Genomic DNA, 22705 nt, shown 5'->3' with positions numbered 1-22705 from the left:
TTCGCACTTAAAGTACAGCAGAGGCTGCAATATTTGTCACTCAAGACCAGGGCCGGTATTTATCAAGCTACTCAAAGTGCCATTTTAGTCATGAGTGCTGAGAATTCATGAAAGTTACTCCTACTTTCAAACATAAATATAAAAGCAAGTTATTAAATTTCTTAAAGTTAAGAATCACTTTTCCTCTCCCAGTTATTTAAGACAGCTTGGGAGGTCTCTCAAGTGGTTAGAAGTTGCCAGTAGGGGGTTGTGATGAGACTGTGGAGACAGAGACATGCACAAGTATTTCAGGAGAGGGAAAAGATTTCTGAATTATCTGACAAAATAATCAATAAGCCTAATTGTCATGGAAACAATTATGACACTTACAGCTCCACACATTGTCACACGTTTCATCGACAACACCCCCCGTAATCCAAAAGAAGCAAACACAATTCATGCAAATAGCCGACTTCCCATGAGTAGCCTCGTACGTGCAATTGATGGCACTCATTTAAAGATTAATTTTTTTATCTTTCATTTCCAATGTGTACGTGGCCTATGTACAAAATGTATTCCCTTTAAAATTCTTAATTATCAAATGTTGAATGTATGCACCATTCATACATCCAGTTGTGCAGAGTTTGCCATGGTAACCAGTCCTATTTTGCTGAAATATAGCAGAATCCACAGCGTCTCCTGTCCGAGAGCACGTTAGCCTCAATAAGAGGGCATGTTTTAGCAGTACTGTAGAAGGTGTGACAACAAGCCTGACAATATATAAAAATGTATTGAAGCAAAATACTTTTCTAAGCCTAAATCTAAGACACGGAGTCTAGTTTATTTATCGGTAGGATTATCAAGAGGCACTTCAACAGTTACAATTAGTGAACAAACATCAAACAAACGACATGTAAGCACACAAACAGCGCAGAGTTTGTGTTCATATTTTTTTTTTTCAGAGTTATTTGAAATAGTTTTTACAAAAATACAGTGACTGATAAACAGTTGCTCCTGTGCTTTCCAAGTGTTATCTCTTATCTAACCGTATTTTAAGACCTTTCAGGAAGTTAAGCAAGGACTGAATTGAGGCTTTATCGTATGTTACAGGCAAATAGATTTGTATATTATCTGAAAAGCATTTAAAGGAGATAGTGTTTCCTGAAAATGGACCCAAATGGCACCACAAGAAAGAGTGGCAGCAGATGAGGAAAACTCCTATCCGCCAGATATGATTTGAACAATTTGAGCGCTGTGTCCCTAATGCCAACACTAGGGATGGGGATCGAGACCCGGTTCCAAAATTTCTCAAAACCGGAAAATCAATAAGGTTCGAGCTTATCGAGACTTGCGGGTCCTATGATGTTATGTCTCGAGCGTCAAATCTGATTTAATTTGAAACGCAATGGATAAGAAAATCATCAGGCTGCCTGCTCTCTGTGAGCTCCTACACACACACACACACACACACACACACACCGGCAGCAGAGCGAGAGGCTGCGCCGTCGCGGTGGAATAAAGTGAGGGTTAAGTTAGCTCTAAACTACTGAAACATTAGCTGATGACAGCTATGCTTGTTACTGTAAGTACATGCAATAAAACCTTTGCAAATAAAAAAGACAATACTTTATCAATACACCTGTCTGTAGATAACATTAAACATGTAGAAATGGTTAATTTAATCATCTCTCTCCTCAGTCAGTCATCCTGTATGTTTTATACAAGCACAGCTAACACTAGCTTGGCATTAGCTAAATGTTAATAACAAGCTAAATAGAAAGCTGTCTGTCTGGAGCACAGACTGGTCTGTATCTTAAAAACTCAGCTGCTGACTGAGATAAACCAGCCGCTCCTGAACTGATACAGACTACTGTTGTTCTTTCTAAACGTCACTCACTACTTGTGATGTCAGATAAAGTTATTGAGTTACTTTGCTGTTGTAAACATTAATGTTGCTGCTCTAGAAACAACATTTAGCTGTATTTAAATTAAAAACAACCAGGCAGTTAATATGTACACTTCAATATAAGTTTATTTATCGCAAGTGGTGTGTCATCTCAATATATAAGGTTATCGCACATTGAATATTTTCCTCACACCGTCCGTGCAGGCCTACCTCATGCCCGTTGGATCTGGTCTTACCAAATATATAAATAAATAATTATCGATAAAGAATCGGATCGTTAAGCAGTCTCAATAAGGGTATCAATAGAAATGAACGATCCCCATCCCTAGCCGACACACTGTCGGGATAAAAGAATGGAGTGGTTAATCATGTCAAACGCAGCAGTCAAATCTAAAAACACTAAAACAGCAGAGTTTCCAGAGTCAACAGCTAAAAGATCATTGAAAACTAATTTTAACTTAACTAAAAGGGCAGTTTCAGTACTGTGACAGTGCTTAAACAGGGCTCACTCTAATGTTGTGAATGGTAAATGTGGTGCTAAACTACTTTACATACTGCTAAATAGCTTAATCTTTATTATAAAACTTGTAGCTTTAATAATACATAATTCATTTGTTCATTTTATTTAGTATTAATAATCTGAATCAAAAAACAAAGACACTAGTATCTAAAATAAATATGACATGAAAAGTATGTTGAAGTTGTACTTTAGTGCAGTAGTTAATCCACACACACACACACACACGCTCTCTCTCTATGGGGCAATCAAGATACAGTTTAATTATAAACACAGTATAAACATAATCAGTTACACGAGTTACGGACCAAGGTCCCTTGTGTGTCTGTAGTTAACAGTTAACACCCGAAAAAACTAAAGTATTTTGAGCAGGCAGAGAACACTTTGATACTGGATGATGACTTTTAAGCACCTAAAGAACAAACTGAGCTAATTTGTATTTAAAAAAAAGATTAAAACAAAAATGTGACCAAGGGACACAATATCACGTAGCAACTGTGCACTCTCTCGCTTATGTTTAACTGTTACCAATAGTAAACTGCATTTGACTGCTTTAAAGGGCAATGACCAGTGTTCCCATGTTGAACTTCCAAGAAAGTAAAGGTAATACGTTTCTGTTAAAGAAACGTATTACTTTTACCCCCCCACACGCCGATCAAACTGGTGGCAGGTCTATTATAGCATATGGATGGTAAAGCAGGACCCATGACAACTTATTTGAACAAAAAAATTAATTGTTACATTTTTTTTTTTTTTACCAAACCAAAAGTGTGCAACATCCAACTTTTTATGTCGTGAGTATGACACGTGATAACTTATTTGGTGGATGTGCAACAGTGGGAATCAAAAGCCCCCGTCTTGTCCACTGCAATATCGCCACCTCTCTCTATAACAACCATGACATTTAACAGCTAAATGTGCAACATGCAACTATTCATGTCAAAAGAAGGCCTCAATTTTTGTACGACTGTTTAGCCTTTGCAGCAAGCTTTTTTAGAGCCTCTACACGTCTCTCTTGGAATTTGCGTCAGTCACAGCTGCCAAGATGGCATCTTTTGCCATTTTCTTGCCAGCCGTTGGCTTCTCAGAGTGATAAGGCCTTTTGTTCAGTTCTTCTTTATCTCTGAGCAGAGCTCTGTACCTTTGGCTCGATAGTTTTACATTTCTGCACAGCCGTAAAATAACAGGACTCTCCTTTGTCTTCTGGGAGTAGTGCTAATTGGCCGGCACCTGCATGGCCTTCAGGTTGTATTTGACGACTTGATAGGACTCACATGTCTCTACACTTTGGTTGGTAGCTTTGGCTTGCGGTACGTTGGACATTACACTTTATGCTGATTCCATCTGCGCTGGGCACCTCTGAGTCTTTCTCACAACATTCCACCATAAATCAACTCTTGCCTCCTCATGTCACTTGCATATCTAGGATGGGAAAAAACAGGTTAAGCTCATTATTTGACAATAAAATAATTCCTTACAAACAACAGGCTACATGATACAATTACTAGCAAAATAATCAAACATTTGACTTACTAAGAATCTGTAAATAGCATTCCAACAATTATATACACCTGTGTATTTCATGTTGAAATTCAGCTCTCTCCAGTTCATTAAGCTTCACAGCTAGAAACATGTTCGCCAACTTCTGGAGATGAGGAAGAATGCGATGGCTTCCCCGTGCATCTGGGTCCAAGCATGACAGAGTCCTTAGGGTTGGACTGTCAAGAGGTAGCTTTGCTTGAAGGTCAGCTGCACAGCTGGTGTAGGCTTGGATTAACTTTTATAAATAGAGTACAGTTTAAGAAACAAATAAAGACATACTGTATATGTGGAGCCTGCACCAAGATTAGTTGCTTAGGAAGCATTTTTCTTTTAAATGAATTAAATGTGTATTGTTATGGTGTGATGTCATTATGTTGTGTTTAATATTTAGGACCATGTTGGAAATAAGTGTTTAATTCGCTTTCACAGGCTATTCTCTGGGTGGACAACATCTTGTGATGACATGTTTCAATGTTTCCCCAAATAAAGCCATATCATACCTTAGTTTTCGAAGCCTTCACCACAGGGTGTTCCCTCCCTAGTTGGTCAAGGATGGATGAGGCCTCAGAGCCAACAAAAGGTGCTGCAAGATGGGCCTCTGTCGATGTCAGGTCAAGCAACTTCATCTTCGGCCCAGACAGATTCCTTCCTTTGCTGTTAATCAATTCTTCTGGCTTGATGAAGCAAGATAAAAACTTGTTCATGAATCTTTGGGTCCTTGGACTGAAAAAGCAGGATGTACTGTTTCAGCATGGGAAGGACTGCTAAATAGAAGTGGAGCTCAAGGAGGGTTTTCTTGTCCTCAAATAGCACCTGCCAAAACACAGAAACATTTTTTTCTCTCTGCACCAATCACAGCAATGTACATCTAACAAGCACCTTGAATAAGTAAATAAATAAATATTTACTTTTAAATGTGGTGATGGTGCAGTGGATAAGACATTCCTTTGGTGTGAGAGACCCGGGTTTGAATCCACTGTGAGACACCATTGTGTCCCTGAGCAAGACACTTAAACCCTAGTTCCTCCAAAAAAGAAAAACAGAGTTGACTGAAAGAGTTACTACAAAATCAGAAAACACTTACTTGATCCTGAGCAACACGGTTGCAAAGAGGAGGGATTAGTCTGGGTTACACTGAGTTGTTGGGTGGAGCCGCAACAATGTTGTCATTAGCTTGTGCGATCTCAATGTGCATGTTCTGCTGTTGGATTTTCCACAGTTTCACATGTTTTGGATGCTTCATATGTTTCCGGAGTGCAATCTTTCCACTTGTGCCATAGTTAATAGGGTGGTTGCAAATATCTGTGTCTGGTTCTTTAATTTTGCTAAAGCAATTCAGTGAGAAAGTTTTTCCCTCAACTTGAACCTACTCCAGCAACCAGCTCCTTTTAATCCGATTCTTCAATCCCTCTTCAATAGACTTTTAATCCAGGGCTGTTGAGTGCTAGCCTGGCCATGAGTTTGTATGCTGGAAATCAAGAATAATGGGAAATTTTCATTAGAATGTAAGAATAGTAAATTCCTTTCATTTGGTCTGACAAAGAAAAGCAGGACAACGTATTTCTAGTGCTATAATTACATAAATAAAGTAATCAATATCAAAAAATGTATTCAACATGTGTGTCTATCCACTCTTCAGAAAGGTTGAAAACTAAAGCAGAGGTGCGCGAGCGCAGAATGGAATAACACTTGCTATAGCTTAGAAAGTTAATACTTTCCTTGTCTGCGCTGCCATTAGACATCTTAGATCTGCGGGGTCACGCTGGGCTCCTCATGTGAAAGGACAGGCAGAGAAGGGCTGTGCAAGTAAACAGCGGTCTGTGGGTAGTAACTTGCTGGTACAACATTATTTTCTTTATAGGCTATAGAAACATTTTTATATCTTCTTGAAATAATTGATTCTACTAAATAGAGGCTATCTTCTAATTTTCAAATTTGTTAATTTCGCAAGTTTACATGCGAGTTTAGTTTAGTGGAGTGGGCCTAGGCTAACTAGTTCTCTGTAAGTAAGGCTAGTGTTTAGTTTAGCTATGAAACGGCCTTAAAGTTATTAGATTATTTTTTAATGAATAAGAGACAGCAGTAAAGGTCGTTGCCTGTTTAACAGTTAGGCCACCAGGTCTTAAACAGTTATATTACTCACGAAACTCAGTCTCAGTCTCTGTCTATTGATAATCTGTAGGAATAAGATTAAGTTCAAGACACTTTAAATCTGATGTGCGTGAGACGAGAGCAACCACGCGTTTCGTGGGATCGCGCCCAGTAGTACACAGAAGACGTCGCCATGGTTACCACCCACAGAGCGCCTGGCGTTGACTCGCATAGCGCTTGTCCTCCTGTCTGTTAATGAGGAGCGCAGAGCAACCCCGCGGATCCAAGCCGTCTGAAACGTCTTTACATATAAACCCTGAGACAACCAATTCACAAGAAATTAATTTTTAAGTAAAACTTTTAACATAAGGACGACTTGAAAAGCAACTATTGATACAGCTTCAAGTTTTAAAGGTGGCTAGACAGCTATCTTAGCTTTCTTATTATTATATAGCTAGCAAACGAAAGTTACATTCATGCAGCTTAAAAATCCTGCCATAGTGGAAAATCAATCAAAATTGATCATCTGATCAATCGACAACAAAGTCAAAGTACTAACGTATAAGTATATATATTATATATAGACACAAGCAATAATACATACCCAGATCATCCGATCCGGCGATGTTCCTGTCAACTGACAGCAATACCACTGTAGCACAAGAGCGACTGGGGTACATACTGCGCAGGTGTGGAATTGAGCAGCTGAACACAAATCCATCCTTGTTGATACTTGGAAAGGAAGGAAAAACATCTTTCCATACGTCAGCCTGTAGATGTCCTCAAATCCTCTCTTTTTCACTCCGGTAGACTCCGTTTTTTTTTTTTTTTTTTAACAGATCTGCATGATTCATGTAGGTCACATTTTCAGGTTGGAATTCCAGATTAATCCGGAAAAATCACATCCCTGTATATTAAATACACAACGTAGAACAGCACTATTTGGTGTATAGATATATGATATGATTCCAGATATAAAAGGGTTGCATTTTGATGATATAAAGCCTACTTGAGGCTTTATATCACCATATATCGCTAACATATAGCGATTTATACATATCGCTATACGTTACTATAATTAGCTCTACTAACTCCTCACAAACTATTTAAAAAAAAAACAACTACTGACCAGCTCAAAACTTTCAGGATGTCCTGAACAACTACAATGAAAAGGAGCCAGCTGTAGTCCACCAGAACTTGCACACACTGCTTCGCCCTCCCAATCATGTCAGCGCTAGCCGATCTGGAAAAGACCACACAATTAAAGTCGTTCAATAACAGATAATAACCATACATGCAAAATTAATCTTAGTTTCAAAATTGACTTGCCTGGTCTCAATAGTGTTCTCCATGTGAGCCAACACAACAGGATAGTCCCTGAGAAGCGTTCCAAGAGCTTTCTCCACATGTGGGAGCCACCTTGTTCCCCCCCAGGTATGTCAGCTTCCACACCTTCTTATGGAGGACTTCACTGAGTGCTTAACTTACCTGCATTCAAAGCTTCACAGTGACCAACTTAGGTCACATGGTGCAGCTCCTCAAGAGCCAAGAAAATATTCTTAGGGCTCCCGTCCTTAAGCATGCGAACATAGACCCGAGAACCCGACTCCCCGAGTCGAGGTCATGGACACTTGAATCAGTGGCAGTATCTGCCAACACACTGAATTTTGCTCTCCTCAGGTCCTCCAAGAAGGGCTCCCAGAGGTCTTGGAAGATAACCATAGCAAACCTATAATAAAAAAAAATCTAAATTCGTTCAGCCTTTATCAGCTACCTCCACCATTAAATCGCAAAAGAAAACATAAAACATTAGAACTGTAAAACCTTATAACTTAGCTAATGATTTAACAGTTTTAGAATGGCATAACATTCACTATCAAAACAAACAGTGGTGAAGATAGTTGAAAGATTGGGACTTTCGGATGTATATTACACACAGAGAAAATGTCCACTATAACATAACATCTAGCAAAACTAGCTAAACATTTTCAACCATTATCTGACCATACTAAAAAATAGACGTAGCTAGGTAACATTACTTGCCTGCGACACGCCACATCTGTATGATACTGACTTCCCAGGTCCACACCATTCTTCAGCTGAAGTTCAATAGCTGGTCCGTCTTAGTTACGCAATACGCCGTTGTTATAAGTCGTGCAATTATACGATGGGCATCGGCATTTAACTTCCTGAGCAGTACAGTCAAGGGCCTGGTAGATAATAGATAGATAATAAATTTCACTTGCGTTTGAGCTCGTAATTATCCTTTGCTGCCACCTTCGCTTTCAGTGTCTCCCGCCAGTTGTTGCCTGCTGCTAGCCCGATCTGTTCTGCACATGTGCAGAAGTGGTTCTGTCTGTCAAAGAAGGTTACCACAAATGTGCCTGTTCACAATGCTCCAATTAAATCTTAAGAGAAATAACATTTGACAACCACTCGTCACACAACTACAACTCTGGATTGAGAGCTGCAAAACAACTGCAGGTTGTTGAGTTTCTAACGCGATTTTTTTGTTTTCGTATTTCTTAATATTAATGTTTTGCACAGTGAGTAGCTTGTTCAAGTCTCCCGACGTTACTTTTTACTGGCCCCGGTTATTGTCAAGCCCTGCCCAGCTTAAAAGAAGTTATTAGCAAGCATGTAAGAAGCTTAGCTAATAAGGAGAGCTAAGTTAATGTTAGAATGCAGCTGGGTTTCCGAGGCTTGCACGGTGTATATAGCTGGTAGTCGATATTGACTGATTTACTTTCTTTCCAAGAGTGAAATGAGATGATTAATATCAATCTCAAATCAGTGCCTTAAGTGCAGAGCTGGAATCAGGATATAGTTTGCTTAGCTTAGCATAAAGACTGGAGGCAGGGGGGAAAAAAGCTAGCCTAGCTCTCTCCTAGGAACAATTAAAATTAAAAACCAACATCAACATCATCATTAGGGATGAAACGGTATGAAAATTTCATATCACGATTATAGTGACCTAAATTATCACAGTTATCAGTATTATCATGGTATTGTAAAAATGTGCCAAAAAAAATATTATAATCTACTGATACTCACGCTGAAACCATTTCAACAAGTTTAATATTGAATACTATAAATACAATTGCCATTTTGTTTGCATAAAACAGCAAATACCTTTTGTAAACATATGAAAATCATCTAAGTGTGCATTATCAAGATTTTATATTATATAGGTAATACAATGGCCCCCGTGGACAATTACATGAAAAAAAATAAGTCTTTAGAAGACAGTGATAGTAACTGCAATGAGCCCATCGTTTCATCCCTAATGATCATCTCACTTATAAAATGTAGGGATCGACCAATATCGGCGCAAATATTCAGCATTTGTCCAATATTATGCATTGGTCATTTTAAGTTAATTTTAACAGTGTATTGACTATAATGGCCGCGATCAGCTCCGGCAGCCGTAACACGCCGTAGTCAGTGGATTTTAGCCTTGAGAAGTGCCCTGTTTCATACACCGTGCCGGAGGTTGGGTGAAATGAAAAATATCACTCGACTGATGACGTGATTAAGCTTCTAACATCTCTGGTGCTTCAGAAAGTGCCTCTTTCAGTTTGACAGTCTTGAAAGATTAGCTATCTATGTGACAGACTTCCACCTTATACCAAACAATAATGTAATATTAAGGTAATAAGATAATTCAATGAATATCATTTAACAATCACAGGACAATGAGACTCATTAGGTCTGGCCAAAAAAATGTCAACCATTAAGTTAAAAAAAAAGTTGACTCTGGTCCTGAATACCACCAAAAAGGTACATTAGCCTAATATTTCCTGTCAGCAGATATATTTTATATCTAGGCTTTTTGAACAATGCATTTATTAATTATTTTACTGTAACATACAATAGTGCAAAACAACATCTACACTCAATGCAGTACTTCTGAACAAAAACATTACAGATTTAATAATAGAACGCAGGCTTCTTGGATTTTTATCGCATATGAAACTAAAACCATTAAAATCAGAGATGTTTCAGTGTCTCAGCCCATCCTTACTAAAATGACTGTCAAGAGCTGAAGATCAATTTTCTTAACCAAGTACTGTTAATGGTTGCAGCTTTAATTAAATTTAGTTAAAAACAAGGCCCATACAAGCAGTTTGTGAGACTGATAGCTCAGTTGCCGATTATTTGCAACGCAGTTGTCACATCACAATTGTTTATGCAGCTTCCCTGGTGATTTATTAAGATTTCAACAACAAAAAGTGGCACACTGCGTAGAGCCTGAACTGACAACTTTCAGTAAACTATCAATACAGGAGGCTCTACTTCTGAAAGGTACTAAATTAACTGATTCGTACATATACTGAGCACCTCTAGTGCAGAAGTCACTCACCTGTCCACGAGCGATGGAAAGATGTGGGGAATGGCGGTCCAAAATGGCGGACGGGAGAGGGAGGCCTCCAGCTAACGTTACTCCTCAAGGAGAGTTTCCCGGTCCTCTCTGTGTAATACGTTAAACTGTTCATCACTTCAGTCAAATAACAATAAGCTTGAACGCTATCTCTAGTTAGTTTTAAGCACTAGCAATAGCTGGTATTTTCACCTTACAGGCATCTAACTAACGTTACCTAATTGACTGCTATGCTAAGGACGCTAGCGCGCTAATCGCGATTAGCATCACACCATATAGTTACTTTGATATAGTTACTGTATTAACAACTCCAAACTACCGTATTTGGCTTCTGTATATCGAGTTACCTCCTCAACCAGGTAGCACATCTCTACTTTCACCGAAGATGTAAACATATTCACTGACTTTCTACAGATAAAATCAGCAGTCACGTCACCTGCTGCAGCCTGACAACTCGCCCCTCTAACCTGGTCAATGACGGTGTAACACCAAAATCTGTGACCTAGAAGATTCTGTGACTACACCCAAACGACGATGTTTTCCTAACCATAACCAAGTACTTTCGGTGCCTAAGCCCAACCAAACCAAACCAAACTGCAACCGCTTCACATCGTCAACAAAACCCTCTGGTGCTTAACTTGCCATTTGGGTCACATAATCTGATGGGTCACATAATCTGATAGGTTACACATTTTGGTGTCACACCTCCGGCACGTGATTTAGCTGGAGGTTAATGACAACCAACTCTACACAATGGTAATGTGTTCGCTAGGTTAGATTGTGCCATAACTAAGTATTACAATGAATGTACTTTAATGGATTTTTATAAAGAAACAGCAATAAACATGTATTCTGCTGTCCATTCATTTGACAGTTTGTTGTTATAAATCAGAAGAATCAGAATTACTTTAGTGGTAGTAGGCTAGGTTTACATATGTGAGGAATATTTGACTACCGTTATTGTTCTCAATGTAGCTTGCAAGCACAAACAGGACAACAAGCTCAATAAAAACAGACACAAACAAGGTATACCTACACAAAAGCAACAACAATAATGCAGTGGAGCAGAGTGCAAAGGATGCTGGAATAAATATTTTGTATGTGTAGCCTATTTTTATGTAGGGCATAAATTTAAGTAAATAAATAAATACAGAATGCTGAAACTATAAGGAGAAACTTTAGAACATTTTATTTTAAAACAAGCAGATTAAAAGCAGATTAAAATGTTAATCTTGTACAATGAAAGACTACAAATCATTCCAGTCCTCCTCTACCCTTTGCCCAATAAAAAAAAAAAAAAAACGACTAAAAGGAAATGATGCAACATTTATATATTTTATTTATATTATTTCATCATTATTTCTGATATTTTAGACTGAACTACATCTACAAATGTTGGTATGTCACATGATTTGTGGAGCCCTAGTGTGTGTACAAATAAATAAATAACAATATGGATAAATACAGACCATAAAAACGGTTTATTATTCTGAAATCATCTTGCCAAATTTTCTCAATAACAGTTTATTGCAGGTCAGTTTTATTTTATTCCAAAAGACTCTTTATCAAAGCCTTTTTGTATCATGTCACATGTTAAAAACCATCAGATGCCCTAGTGGAGGAGCATTTGACACTTTCATTGTGTTTCTGGAGGAATGAGAATTTTCTGGAGAGGTCAGATGTACTAAGAAATCTGTACTGAAGCAGTGAATGAACATCGAGGATTACTAATCAAAACAGGGGAGATCAGTGACACATTAATAAAAAAAAAGACAACACTTTAGTTATCCATTTGCCTCGCTCTTGTGCATGTATGAAAGGTGTATTTCCTACATTTTGCAACTTTGACTGAAGCCTCTCTAGTGTCTGTCTGGTCAAGGTCCAAGATTCTAGTATGCAGTTTTACATAGACAGTTTGGAAATCTAAATAAAGCAATAATATGATGAGTTCCCTGCAACATGTGAATCCCAGGGTGAGGGGGATCAGAGTCTCACCACACTGTGGACTGCAGAGTCTGGCTGCACATATTACACAAGAGATAACACAGGTAAGTGTTTGTAATCTGTAAATTTATTAATTTGCCTTCACGCACAGTCTGTGTATTCTGGAGAATTGGCTTTCTATTTGTAATTTGAAAAGTGACTTTTGGGCATCTGCAAATCCAAGGATGTACAAAAAGTCCAATGAAATAGCCTATCTACCATCACAAATATCTAGTTTATCTATACACCACATGCAAAAATACAAAAATTAAAGAAAATTTAAATTATGAACAGATTAAAACAGGAGTAAAAAGTTTACACTTCCACATTTCCCAAACTATAATTGGAAATTCTTTCACATTTGTTGTGTTTTTTGGTTTACAATCCAGACTGGATAGGATACTTTTCAGAATTAATGTTTTCTCCCACAGGGAGTGCAGAAACCCTTCAAAGAAGTGATAGATGTCTGCTCAGGTGACCCCCACAAAGAAGGAATCAAACCCATGTCATTTGTTCGCCAGGTAAGTTTTATTATTTGTGCTTTTATATGATTCAGTAACTTCAGATCTCCTCACACACTTTTAAAATTATTTGTCATGATTTGGAGGCCCAGCCGATTTAGCTTTCAGTGTTTCTTTCTTCTGGAATATTTTCTTCAGTTATGTTTTTTGGAAATATTGGTGATCAACAGAATCTGTTTCATTATTTTATGTATCCATTCTATATGTTCATTTTAAGAATGTTATAACATCCATGAATGTCTTTTCTGTAGTCATTGTAATGGTATTGACTGTTGTTTTATACTATCCTTCTGATCACACGTTTTGTTGATCGATTACTCTCTTCCTTATCTGTCATTATAAATTTTGTGTTATATTTTATGGAACCACATTCTCTACTGCTGATTTCTTGATATGCTTGTAAAAAGGCACTTTCCCAGTTGAACATACTTATTAAATTCTCTAGCTTCTTGTCTACATTGTCCAAAATCTGACCTATTGATTAATTGTGCTCCTGCCTGTCTGAGTCAGGACGCTCTTGCAAAAGAGATTTTTTCTGGTTAAATAAATGTAAAATATTAAATGAATAATTTTTCTCAGGTCTTGGCAGTATGTCTGTACCCTCAGCTGTTGAAAAGCAAAACTCTTCCTCTGGATGTCATCCTGAGGGCTCAGAAGCTCCTGGAGGTCTGCGATGGAGGAAGTGTGGGTGAGGACTGAAAAAAAATCCATATGTATCTCATGTAGATCAGAGTCAGAACACATGCAGACAAGATTTTGTCTTCCCTCATCTTTTGTGACTTTGTTTGGGGAAGTAACCTCATTTTAATTTAGTGACAAACTCCTGAACTTTAATAGTTCCTCTGTTTCAACAGGTTTATTTGCTCATGTTAACCTCCTGTAAATTCAGAATCTCTCCCATATATCTGTGTTCTCTGACAAGCCCTGAAAAAAGTCGTAATAATACGAGACTAGCGTCATAATTTACTATGAATTCATAATAATAATTAAGTCTACCTGCCTTATACTCTGCTGTGCATTATTTTATTGCTCTGCTAGTAGTATCCCCTTCAGACAGTCTGCAACACAGTTTGGGACTTCATATTGCATGTGAAACCGAAAGTAACTGAAAACACTTGTGATCAGGCTGAAAAAGTTTTTAGATGTTTATATTATAAAACTCCAGCTATGTTCCACTTGGTCACAACTGTCTGCGATCCACAGCGCAAAAGGTTCACTTGATTACTATCACGGCGCACTCCGGTGTCGCATCAGCTGGACGGCGTTGATTCGCTCTGCACTTACACATCCATTTGTTTTTCACTGCGTGGGAAAATTGATGTAAGGCGTGACAGCATGTGGAAAATGTTAATTGCCTGAGTCTTGTTACACCCCTGATATTCAATGACTGATCCACAGGTTCCTATACAGCTTCCTCTGGCTTGTCTCATGTCAAGCAAAGCATCGCTGAGTTCATCACGAGACGAGACGCTGGAGTGCCTTCCTATGCCAAAGACATCTTCATTTCTGCTGGTTCTCAAAGGGCCTTGAGGGTATAAACACAATAATGTATCATTACATTACATATTCATTGTTCAGATACCACTCTGGGGTAATGTTATGACGATAACAAATGATCATTTTAGCCATCATGTCTATAAGTTATGTTAACATTCTACCAAGAACCTAAGTTGAATGAGTCTGATTTAAGGTGTTCTGGTGCTTGCAAAGTTAACACGATTTAGGTTAGCAAGATTTGTTCAGGCAGCATAACAACATGTACTAAGGTACAAGATGAACATATTGTTGAAAAGGAATATAAGAAAGACTGGTGATGGAAAGAACGGGCTTTCAGTATGGAGAACTCTGACCTTTTGCCCTAGCACGTTGTCCTCTGTGATTTTTTTGCATCACTTTGCACATTTGTACTTGAGTGTGTACCTAATTTTTTTTTATATAGTTTGCCTCTTTTTGTGGCATATGTACATTTAATACCTTCTAAAAATGTCATGTATTGGAAAGTTGCACAGCCCACCTACATGATAGACCAATAAGCACTGTTACATTTTTTAACTTTTTATTTTACACAAATTCTTGTCTTTTATTCTTGTTTGAGCTTGTGACAAAACATTTGAATCTTAAAAAGTCAGTCAAAATCAACCGACAGAGACAGACATACATAAAATGCTTGGTAACCACTGACCTAGACCATTTTACTTTGAGGTAAAAACCCAAAGTAAAGGATGGATAAGTGCTTGCTCGCAAAGCTTATTTCAGTGTATACAATGTTACCAAAACATATCAAGATAAGACAGAAGTTGTAATTACCTGGAACTATTATTTAAAGCCCAGAATGTGAAATTATGGATATGTTTTGTATGTGTATGTATTATGTGAAGGTGGTTGTGAAGCTCATAGCCAGTGGGGAGGGGGAGACTCAGACAGGTGTGTTGACCCCCATGCCCTGCCCACACACCCTGCCCACACTGTTGGATGAGGCTGGGGTGAAACTGGTACCGTACCAGCTGATGGAGGACCAAGGCTGGGCTGTAGACCTAGGTGAGCTGCACCGAGCTCTGAAGACTGCTAGGGGGTGCTGCAAGCCCAGAGCCATTTACATCAGCAACCCAGGAAACCCCTCAGGTAAATAACAGCAGCTACATTAAAGACACCTGTTTAAACGTCCATGCTGTCATCACTTTGTGTATGCTGCCGTTTGTCCTACTAGGTCATGTGCAGGACAGGAAATCAATAAAGGAAGTGATTCATTTTGCAGCAGCTGAGAGACTCTTACTGTTGGTTGATGAGGTGATCACAAACTGCCCACAAATCTTCAGATTGGGATTTAATTCAGCTACTGGACGCCTTTTTCTCACACAGGCTTTCATTATATATCCTTTCCCCTTTGCTCCAGGTGTACCAGGACAGCGTGTATGGACAGGGCACAGAGTTTATTTCCTATAAGAAAGTCCTGTTTGAGATGGAAGAGTATTCAGAGACAGTGCAGTTGGCCTCCTTCCACTCTCTATCTAACGCCTGCATGGGAGAGTGAGTTCTGTCTCTTAAACCATTTTATGTGCTTACATATACGAATCTCTTTCATTTTTACAGTATTTTGCTATTGTTTGTTGATAGCATCACACAACAGATGTAGCTTCAACCATTCATACACAGTACATGCTACAAAGTACATTGATAGGATAATGCTGGTATTAATATATATTTGTCTTACTGTTAACAAATCCCATAAAAATAGTAAAATCTACTATACATTAGTCCATTGCTCAATACTTTGACTTTTTACCCTGTCTGTAGCCCCAGGCAAAATTCATAAAGGACATAAATCTTTAAAATAAACAATCACAAATTGATTTTTTTGTATTTAAGGGCTTAGTAATTTCCTAAAACAGTGGGCACTATAGTTTTCAACACATGTCACTGAAACTCGAGGGAAATAGCATATTTGTTGGGGGCTATTTTGATTGGTGGATTATGTTTCTGAAAGCGTGGATAGAATGAATGTGTGTCAATAAAAATGTTTGGATACAGAAAAAAATTATTTCACATACAGACTTTTACATTTAAAAAAATGTTACATGCTGTTGTTGAACTTAAACTAATGGGGCAGTACTGTCTGTGACACGCTTCAGATAAGACCCAGGAATAGACTGGAGACAAGAGCTGGCTCTCAGAGATTTATTGAGTCAAGGAGCTGGCGGTGGCTGCGTGGATCGGGGCAGGTAGAGCAGGCAGGCGAAGGAAGCTGATGGGGTCCAGGCAGACAGGTAACAGGCAGGAGAGTGAGATCCAGGAGGCAGGGAAGGTGAGTTGGTCACGGACGGGTCCGTTCCTGAGCACAGGAAAAACAGGTTAGTTGTCAGCTTAACAAACAGAGTACAGGTCTAGGTCTAGGTCTAGGTCTAGGTCTAGGTCTCCACCAACCGAGCTGGTAGCCAAGACGTACTGAGACAACTTAACAATCCAGTGAGGACAGGATATCAGGCCGCTGCTTAAGTAGGGCAGGAACCTGAGGGATTGCAAATCACGTGCAGGTGTGTGTAATCAGCTCCTTGCAGCTGACACGCCTCCCGGCAACCTGCAGGTGAGAGAGAAAGGGGAAAAGGGCCCAAAACCAAAACTGCAGCCACACCCAGGGAAAAAAAAAACACACAAACACAAGGCAGTCTTCCACAAGTCAGGGTTAGGTCACAGCAGGGGGGGGCGTGACAGTCTGTGACATAGTGGTGTGATTATGATGAAATAATGATATGATGATATAGTACATAAAGTGATAAAACCATATTAACATAATATTGCATGGCATGTCAAATATAATAAGGTATAGTGTGAGTAGGCCTATAGCATAGTACAATATATAATGTATATGTAGTATGATAATACAAATATAATACATATTATTTATTATGACCTAACACATATCAGCACAATGGTTGAGCCCTGAACACCAAACCTCCTTCACAAAAGTCAGAAGTCTTCTCCACGGCACCACTGCATAAAACATGAAACAATGACTGTGTATTAAGTAAACTTTTCTTTAAGCATCCAAATAACTTCTATGTCTCAGGTGCGGTCTGAGGGCAGGATACATGGAGCTGGTCAATGTGGACCCAGAGGTGGCACATTTTGTTGATAATGTGCTGTGTGGTGATATCAGTACTCCAGTCACAGGACAGCTTGCTCTGGATGTCATGGTCAACCCACCAAAACCTGGAGACCCTTCCTATGACACATACACACAGGTCAGAATGTGGTCAGAAAGTCGTACTTCAAAACATCAACAATTATTTTTAAACCTTATATTAGATTCATTATCTCACATATCAGAATCTATATCACCTACGTTAAAACACGTTGCATTAGAGGAACAAGCGAAGAAATCTTAAATTCATGTACATATGTACACATTCATGTAGATAAACCACTTTCATGAAAAGTATCTCTATCAAAACTATATCAAAACTATATCAAATCACTTTCTTATACATGAATCAGGGTATAGATTTAATTTAATTCAATCTTTATCTTTAATCTACAAGGGAAAATTCATTAAAAACAGAAATAACATAATAATACAATAAAATCTCTGTTATTCTTATTTTCTACAGGAGATTCTACTCACTCGTGTCACTTTGTCCCAGAATGCACAGCGGGCTCAGGAGTTCCTGAATGATCTACCAGGGATGAGCTGTCAGCCAGTGATGGGGGGAATCTACCTTTATCCTCGCCTGCATCCACCATCTGAGATTATAGAGCAGGCAGAGGTGGGAAAATATTATGTTATATTAGTTCATGTAACAAAATGCAGTACAATTTGGTGACAGATTTTAGAGAACACATTTCAATAGAAAGCACACAGTTCAGTTTTACTTAGGGAGGGATGGAAGGAGATTTTTAGAAATCTCTTTAAAAAGCAGCCATTTGCATAAATACTTCTGACTTGCATAGCCCAAACCAAAAAACAATTCAAACAAAGCAAACTATTTACTGAAACAAAGCAAACTGTTAATCTAAAACAAGCAAAGGTTAATTCAACCGACAAAATAAACTGTTAATTAAAGCAACAAAAGCCATAAAAAAACAACAACAAAAACCCATAAATCAGAAATAATTCATTAATTAATTAAGGGGTAGCAACATTCAGAAGGGCAATGCAGAAACAAAAACTATGGCGGAGAGACATTCAACTACTGAGAGGCAGGACAGCGGGGAGAATGAGGCTGATCCCACGCCTGAAAGAGAGCTCAGATTAGCTCTCCTGCAGCTGAATCACAACACCTCCGGGGTCCGCTCAGCCAATCCCTGCCGACACACCCACCTCACACCCGGTAGCGTCACTTCCTACAGATGTGCTGTCACATGTTTTTGCAATTTTACCAAAAACTGTATGTGATTTATATAATTGGCAACCATTTTTTAAGGAATGTCATGTTTATAGTTTTTGAAGTGTTTTTTTTACAGCCTGCCATCGCCCCTTTTAAGTTATATATATACAATTGTAAGAAATAGGTGTCAGGATAGCTTATATTCACTTAAATATTCACTATAAAATGGCATTTTGTGTCCAAAGGTTAGTACACCACTGTAGATAAATTAAAAGACGTGGGGTGGTTAGTAAATATATTCGTTTTGAGGGACAGCATTTTGCTAATTTGTATTTGAAACAGGTAATCAGAGATAACAATCACTGTAACAGCACGTTGTTCTTCCCAACGGACAGACAAATTGCTATTTAAAATTTACACTTACAACATGAAGTTAATTTGCATGTTGTCAAAGAACAAACTCAGGAGTACATCAGATTTCAGTCATATCTGCTAAGTGTGGCTGTTTTTGTCTTTGTCTATAGATATTAGAGGTGGAGGCAGATGTTCTGTACTGTCAGAGGTTACTGGAGGAAGAAGGTGTGTTTGTAGGAGCAGGATGTCAGTATGGTGAAACTACTGGCAACTATCATCTAAGGTGAGAGACATGAAGTCAGGTTACATTATATATTGCATTTTGTCAAAAGTGTCCATATAAGTGTTTTCTCACCCTCTTTCTCTTTCTCTCTCTCTCTTTCTTTCTCTCAGGTTATGTGTCCTTGTTCCTCCTGACACCCTGCAGGAGGTCCTGGCTCGCCTCGGTTCCTTTCACCTTCGCCTCTTGGATGCACTTCCTCACCCTGAAAGAGGCGTGAAGGACAGAGACATGGGGGAAAATAACCCATTGACCCAACATGTAGCCCTCTGTTAAAAAGGACAGATCCTTAAAGTGTAAATCATAGGAAGAAAGACTTAATTTCCTTTTAACATGCTGATTTATGATTGGGCTAGCAGGTACGAGGATACACTCGCCACAGTGGGAAGCAGCTTAGGTGATAAGAATGACCAAAAATGACATAAACCATCTTTGGGAAAAAATTTGACCTGTATTTTCATTTTTTTGTTTGGCTCATGTCCCATCCACTGACATAGAGGGAGTGGGGTTTATGAACTGATACTGCAGCGAGCCACCACGGGGTGATCAAGGTGTTTTAGCTTTACTTCGAAGTAGTATGCATCTGTAGTACAGGACGCTACATTTTCAGGACCGCACTCCTAGGCCCGGAACTGCATTCGTAGGACCCTAGTTTTCCTTGACACTGCCAACTAGTTAGTGTAGTGAACCTAAACTCTGTTAATATAATTATGAGTAATAATACTTGGAAATATTATTATCATAAGCAATCATTCAAATGTTGGGAGTAGTGGGGTTAATTCAAACCGAGATAAGGGTGTGAAAGAACTTGATTGTTTTCTCAGGCAAAAGTTGCATAAATTAAACGACCTGATAACTTTAAACAAAAAAAATCAAATAAACGCATAGGCTACATTCACCGCAGGTTCACCAGACCTTGTGAATAGCCTATAGGGAGTTTACGTTGCTGAGATTAAACAAATAGTCTGGGGAAGTTTTCATCCCAGTGAAGGCTCGAAAAAAGATAATGGGGAATTTGGAATCATGGAGTTCCTCAGGCCATCGGAAAGGGAAGTGGTAAAAAAGGAACAAGAGAGCGAACAGAGGGGCGCGAGGTTTTATCTGTCTTCTGTTTCAGAAATGTGATGTCAGTTTGGGGTATAGTGTCACCCCCCCCTCACCCTGCGGGTCTTGGTGTTTTAACTTTAACTGGAAGTGATGTCTTAGAAAGTTTAATTTTTGCAGGTTTTAATCATATCCTCCCACAATACCAACACTTTCTTAAATTTGATAAATAGTTACATAGTTACAGTTCTTAGTTTCTAAGCATTCATGCAAAAGTTCTTAATTATTAGAACTGTTGCAGCTAAACGACACAATTTAGCAAATTAAAGAACAGCTTACCTAAATATTTCCAGGATAATAATGATTGTTACACATTCTTAATAAGAAAATGTATAAGTTGTTTGAAACACGGCATCAGTGTAAACATTAAAACACAGACAGTAGTAGACAAAGGAGCACAAGGAGATGAAGTAAAGCTAAAAAAAAAACACTTCAAATTAACTTCTCCGATGATTCTTTAGCTTTTCAACATAGTTTCTAAACAAGAACAACATGGTAATAAAACTACTCAAAATTGAAGAGGTGATGACCATCGGGATAACATGGTTACCTGCCCTTTTGGTCCTCCTGGAGAGTGTCGGCAAGTGACATCTTTCCGGTGAGAGTGGTCGAGAATGGTTCCAGAATAAACAATTCAAGTCTGGTATGTATTTGAGTCTGTGCAGGGGTCCTCATCCAAACACCAAAGGCTGTGACCTTCCTTTGCATGTGAGAAAGGCCAAATCTTTGGGGTCAGCCCCGATTGTAAATAAACTGATCTCAGCTCCTCTTAATGTGAAATACTGGTTGTTCACTGCACTAGCAAGCTAACTGTGTTACAGCCCTCTCGAAGCCCCTTACCCTCACATTAACCATCACAGCTAATTCTTAGCCTGACAGACGGAGCAAACTGTTTTTAAAAGGGGAATTATTGTAGTGAGAGCACTGGGGTGTCAGGTGTGACTGTGTGGCACATGGTTTACATGGGTCAGGTAGGAGGGCCCCTCAGCAGAATTTTTCTCAGAGCCAGGTTATAACATGCCCAGGGACTACAGATGAAACTCCAGCACATTTACACTAATGTGTAAACTGGAATGTTGTCCCCCGGTAAATAAATAATAAAAACTGCCAGGTTCAGGTAAGAGTAAGGTCAAAATTATGTTCCTTGACTTTGCTACACTTTTGTTTTTCATCTGTTTCTCTGGCTTTATTGCCGAAATACGTATTGCCTATGACAAAAGCCATTGGAAAAGGAAGATATAGTTTTTGGATTCAAGAGCAGCGGACCACGAGCCAAGATCAACCAGACCAGGTAGCACAGCGGGTGCAGATTTGAAGATGAAACCATATCATCATCTTGATAATGACGTTTACATTTACCCCAGATGCAAATTCAAAAAATGCACTGCAGAATGTTTGGGGTGTAAATGTTTATGTATATAAATAACTGTAGGCTATATATTGTTTTATTTTTTTATTTTATATGTTATCTTATTTTAATATACATTTAATTATATGTTAAGTTCTGTGTGTGTAGCATGAAGGGACTATAAACTTTGTTTCGTTATACAACCTTGTGCTGTACAATGATAAATAAACAACCTTGTACCTTGCAAAGCAAACCCAATATTTAAGTAGAATGTTACACATTTATATGGATTCTTCCCCATCTTCCCTCCTCTTCTCATATAAATGCTGATTATTATTAAGCTGGTTTTACTAGTAGGTTGTTATTATTATCACTAGTAGTAATAGTACACTGCCTAACCTATAGTGGTTTGTAATATGGAGCATTCGTCAAAATTTCTGACACTCCCACTGTGCACGCTCCGACGGCATGCATGTCCTTCTCGACAGGCTCTGAAGTTGACACAGGTATTACTGCAACATCGAGCCGTTTTCAGGTCTCTGTGTTGAGCTACTCATTAAGAACTAATCTGTCAGTTAGAGCAGAGAGGAGTTCTTTGCAGGAGGTGAACCCCAGTGTGCTGGGGATCAGAGACCCAACGGGCCTGCAGAGTCTGGCTGCTCGCATCACAGAGGAGATCACACAGGTGAGCCGCAGGTGTAATATTAATCTGAACGATATACACTACTATTGTTTTAGTTCACCGCTGTAACGAGGAGTTTAGAGAAGAAGGGGGCCGCACATTCTAATCAGCAATTAAAAGCCAGTGAAAATGCAAAATTAAATATGTAAATCAAAGTGAAAACAACACGCTTGAATGTGTCTCTTGTTCCTATAC

The 22705-nt window shown here is 38.7% G+C and overlaps 1 protein-coding gene, 1 long non-coding RNA gene and 1 pseudogene across 3 annotated transcripts; 2 read left to right on the top strand and 1 right to left on the bottom strand.

The window, feature by feature from the left end:
* Nucleotides 1-7487: 7487 nt before the first annotated feature.
* On the bottom strand, nucleotides 7488-11009 carry LOC123971718. 2 transcript variants are annotated; one of them, XR_006825260.1, is made up of 3 exons: nucleotides 10736-11009; nucleotides 10399-10506; nucleotides 7488-8245 (listed from the first exon to the last, which is right to left on the bottom strand). It is a non-coding gene; the product is annotated as an uncharacterized LOC123971718 (long non-coding RNA). The 2 variants fall into 2 exon arrangements; XR_006825261.1 differs by lacking the exon at nucleotides 7488-8245 and adding an exon at nucleotides 8265-8391.
* Nucleotides 11010-12359: 1350 nt separating this feature from the next.
* On the top strand, nucleotides 12360-19673 carry LOC123971241 (alanine aminotransferase 2-like). Its single transcript, XM_046049951.1, has 11 exons — nucleotides 12360-12464; nucleotides 12831-12920; nucleotides 13500-13608; nucleotides 14319-14452; nucleotides 15299-15542; nucleotides 15628-15707; nucleotides 15814-15947; nucleotides 17485-17659; nucleotides 18026-18181; nucleotides 19267-19379; nucleotides 19490-19673. Exons 1-11 carry the CDS (start codon nucleotides 12360-12362, stop codon nucleotides 19650-19652), a joined length of 1503 nt encoding a protein of 500 aa, XP_045905907.1. The 3' UTR covers nucleotides 19653-19673.
* A 2627-nt stretch (nucleotides 19674-22300) lies between these two features.
* Nucleotides 22301-22705, top strand: part of LOC123971240 — a 6902-nt pseudogene continuing 6497 nt past the window's right edge.

The sequence above is a fragment of the Micropterus dolomieu genome, linkage group LG05, assembly GCF_021292245.1.
Source record: "Micropterus dolomieu isolate WLL.071019.BEF.003 ecotype Adirondacks linkage group LG05, ASM2129224v1, whole genome shotgun sequence".
Taxonomy (NCBI): domain Eukaryota; kingdom Metazoa; phylum Chordata; class Actinopteri; order Centrarchiformes; family Centrarchidae; genus Micropterus; species Micropterus dolomieu.
Note: the sequence above shows the minus strand (reverse complement) of the source record. Positions and strands in the feature narration are given on the sequence as shown.

Bases quoted from the DNA above. Each gene is read 5' to 3' on its own strand.
- LOC123971241 (XM_046049951.1), top strand. From the start codon at position 12,360: ATGAGTTCCCTGCAACATGTGAATCCCAGGGTGAGGGGGATCAGAGTC. The intron at 17,660-18,025 runs GTCAGAATGTGG...TATTTTCTACAG, and splicing joins CCTATGACACATACACACAG to GAGATTCTACTCACTCGTGT. The intron at 19,380-19,489 runs GTGAGAGACATG...TCTTTCTCTCAG, and splicing joins ACTGGCAACTATCATCTAAG to GTTATGTGTCCTTGTTCCTC.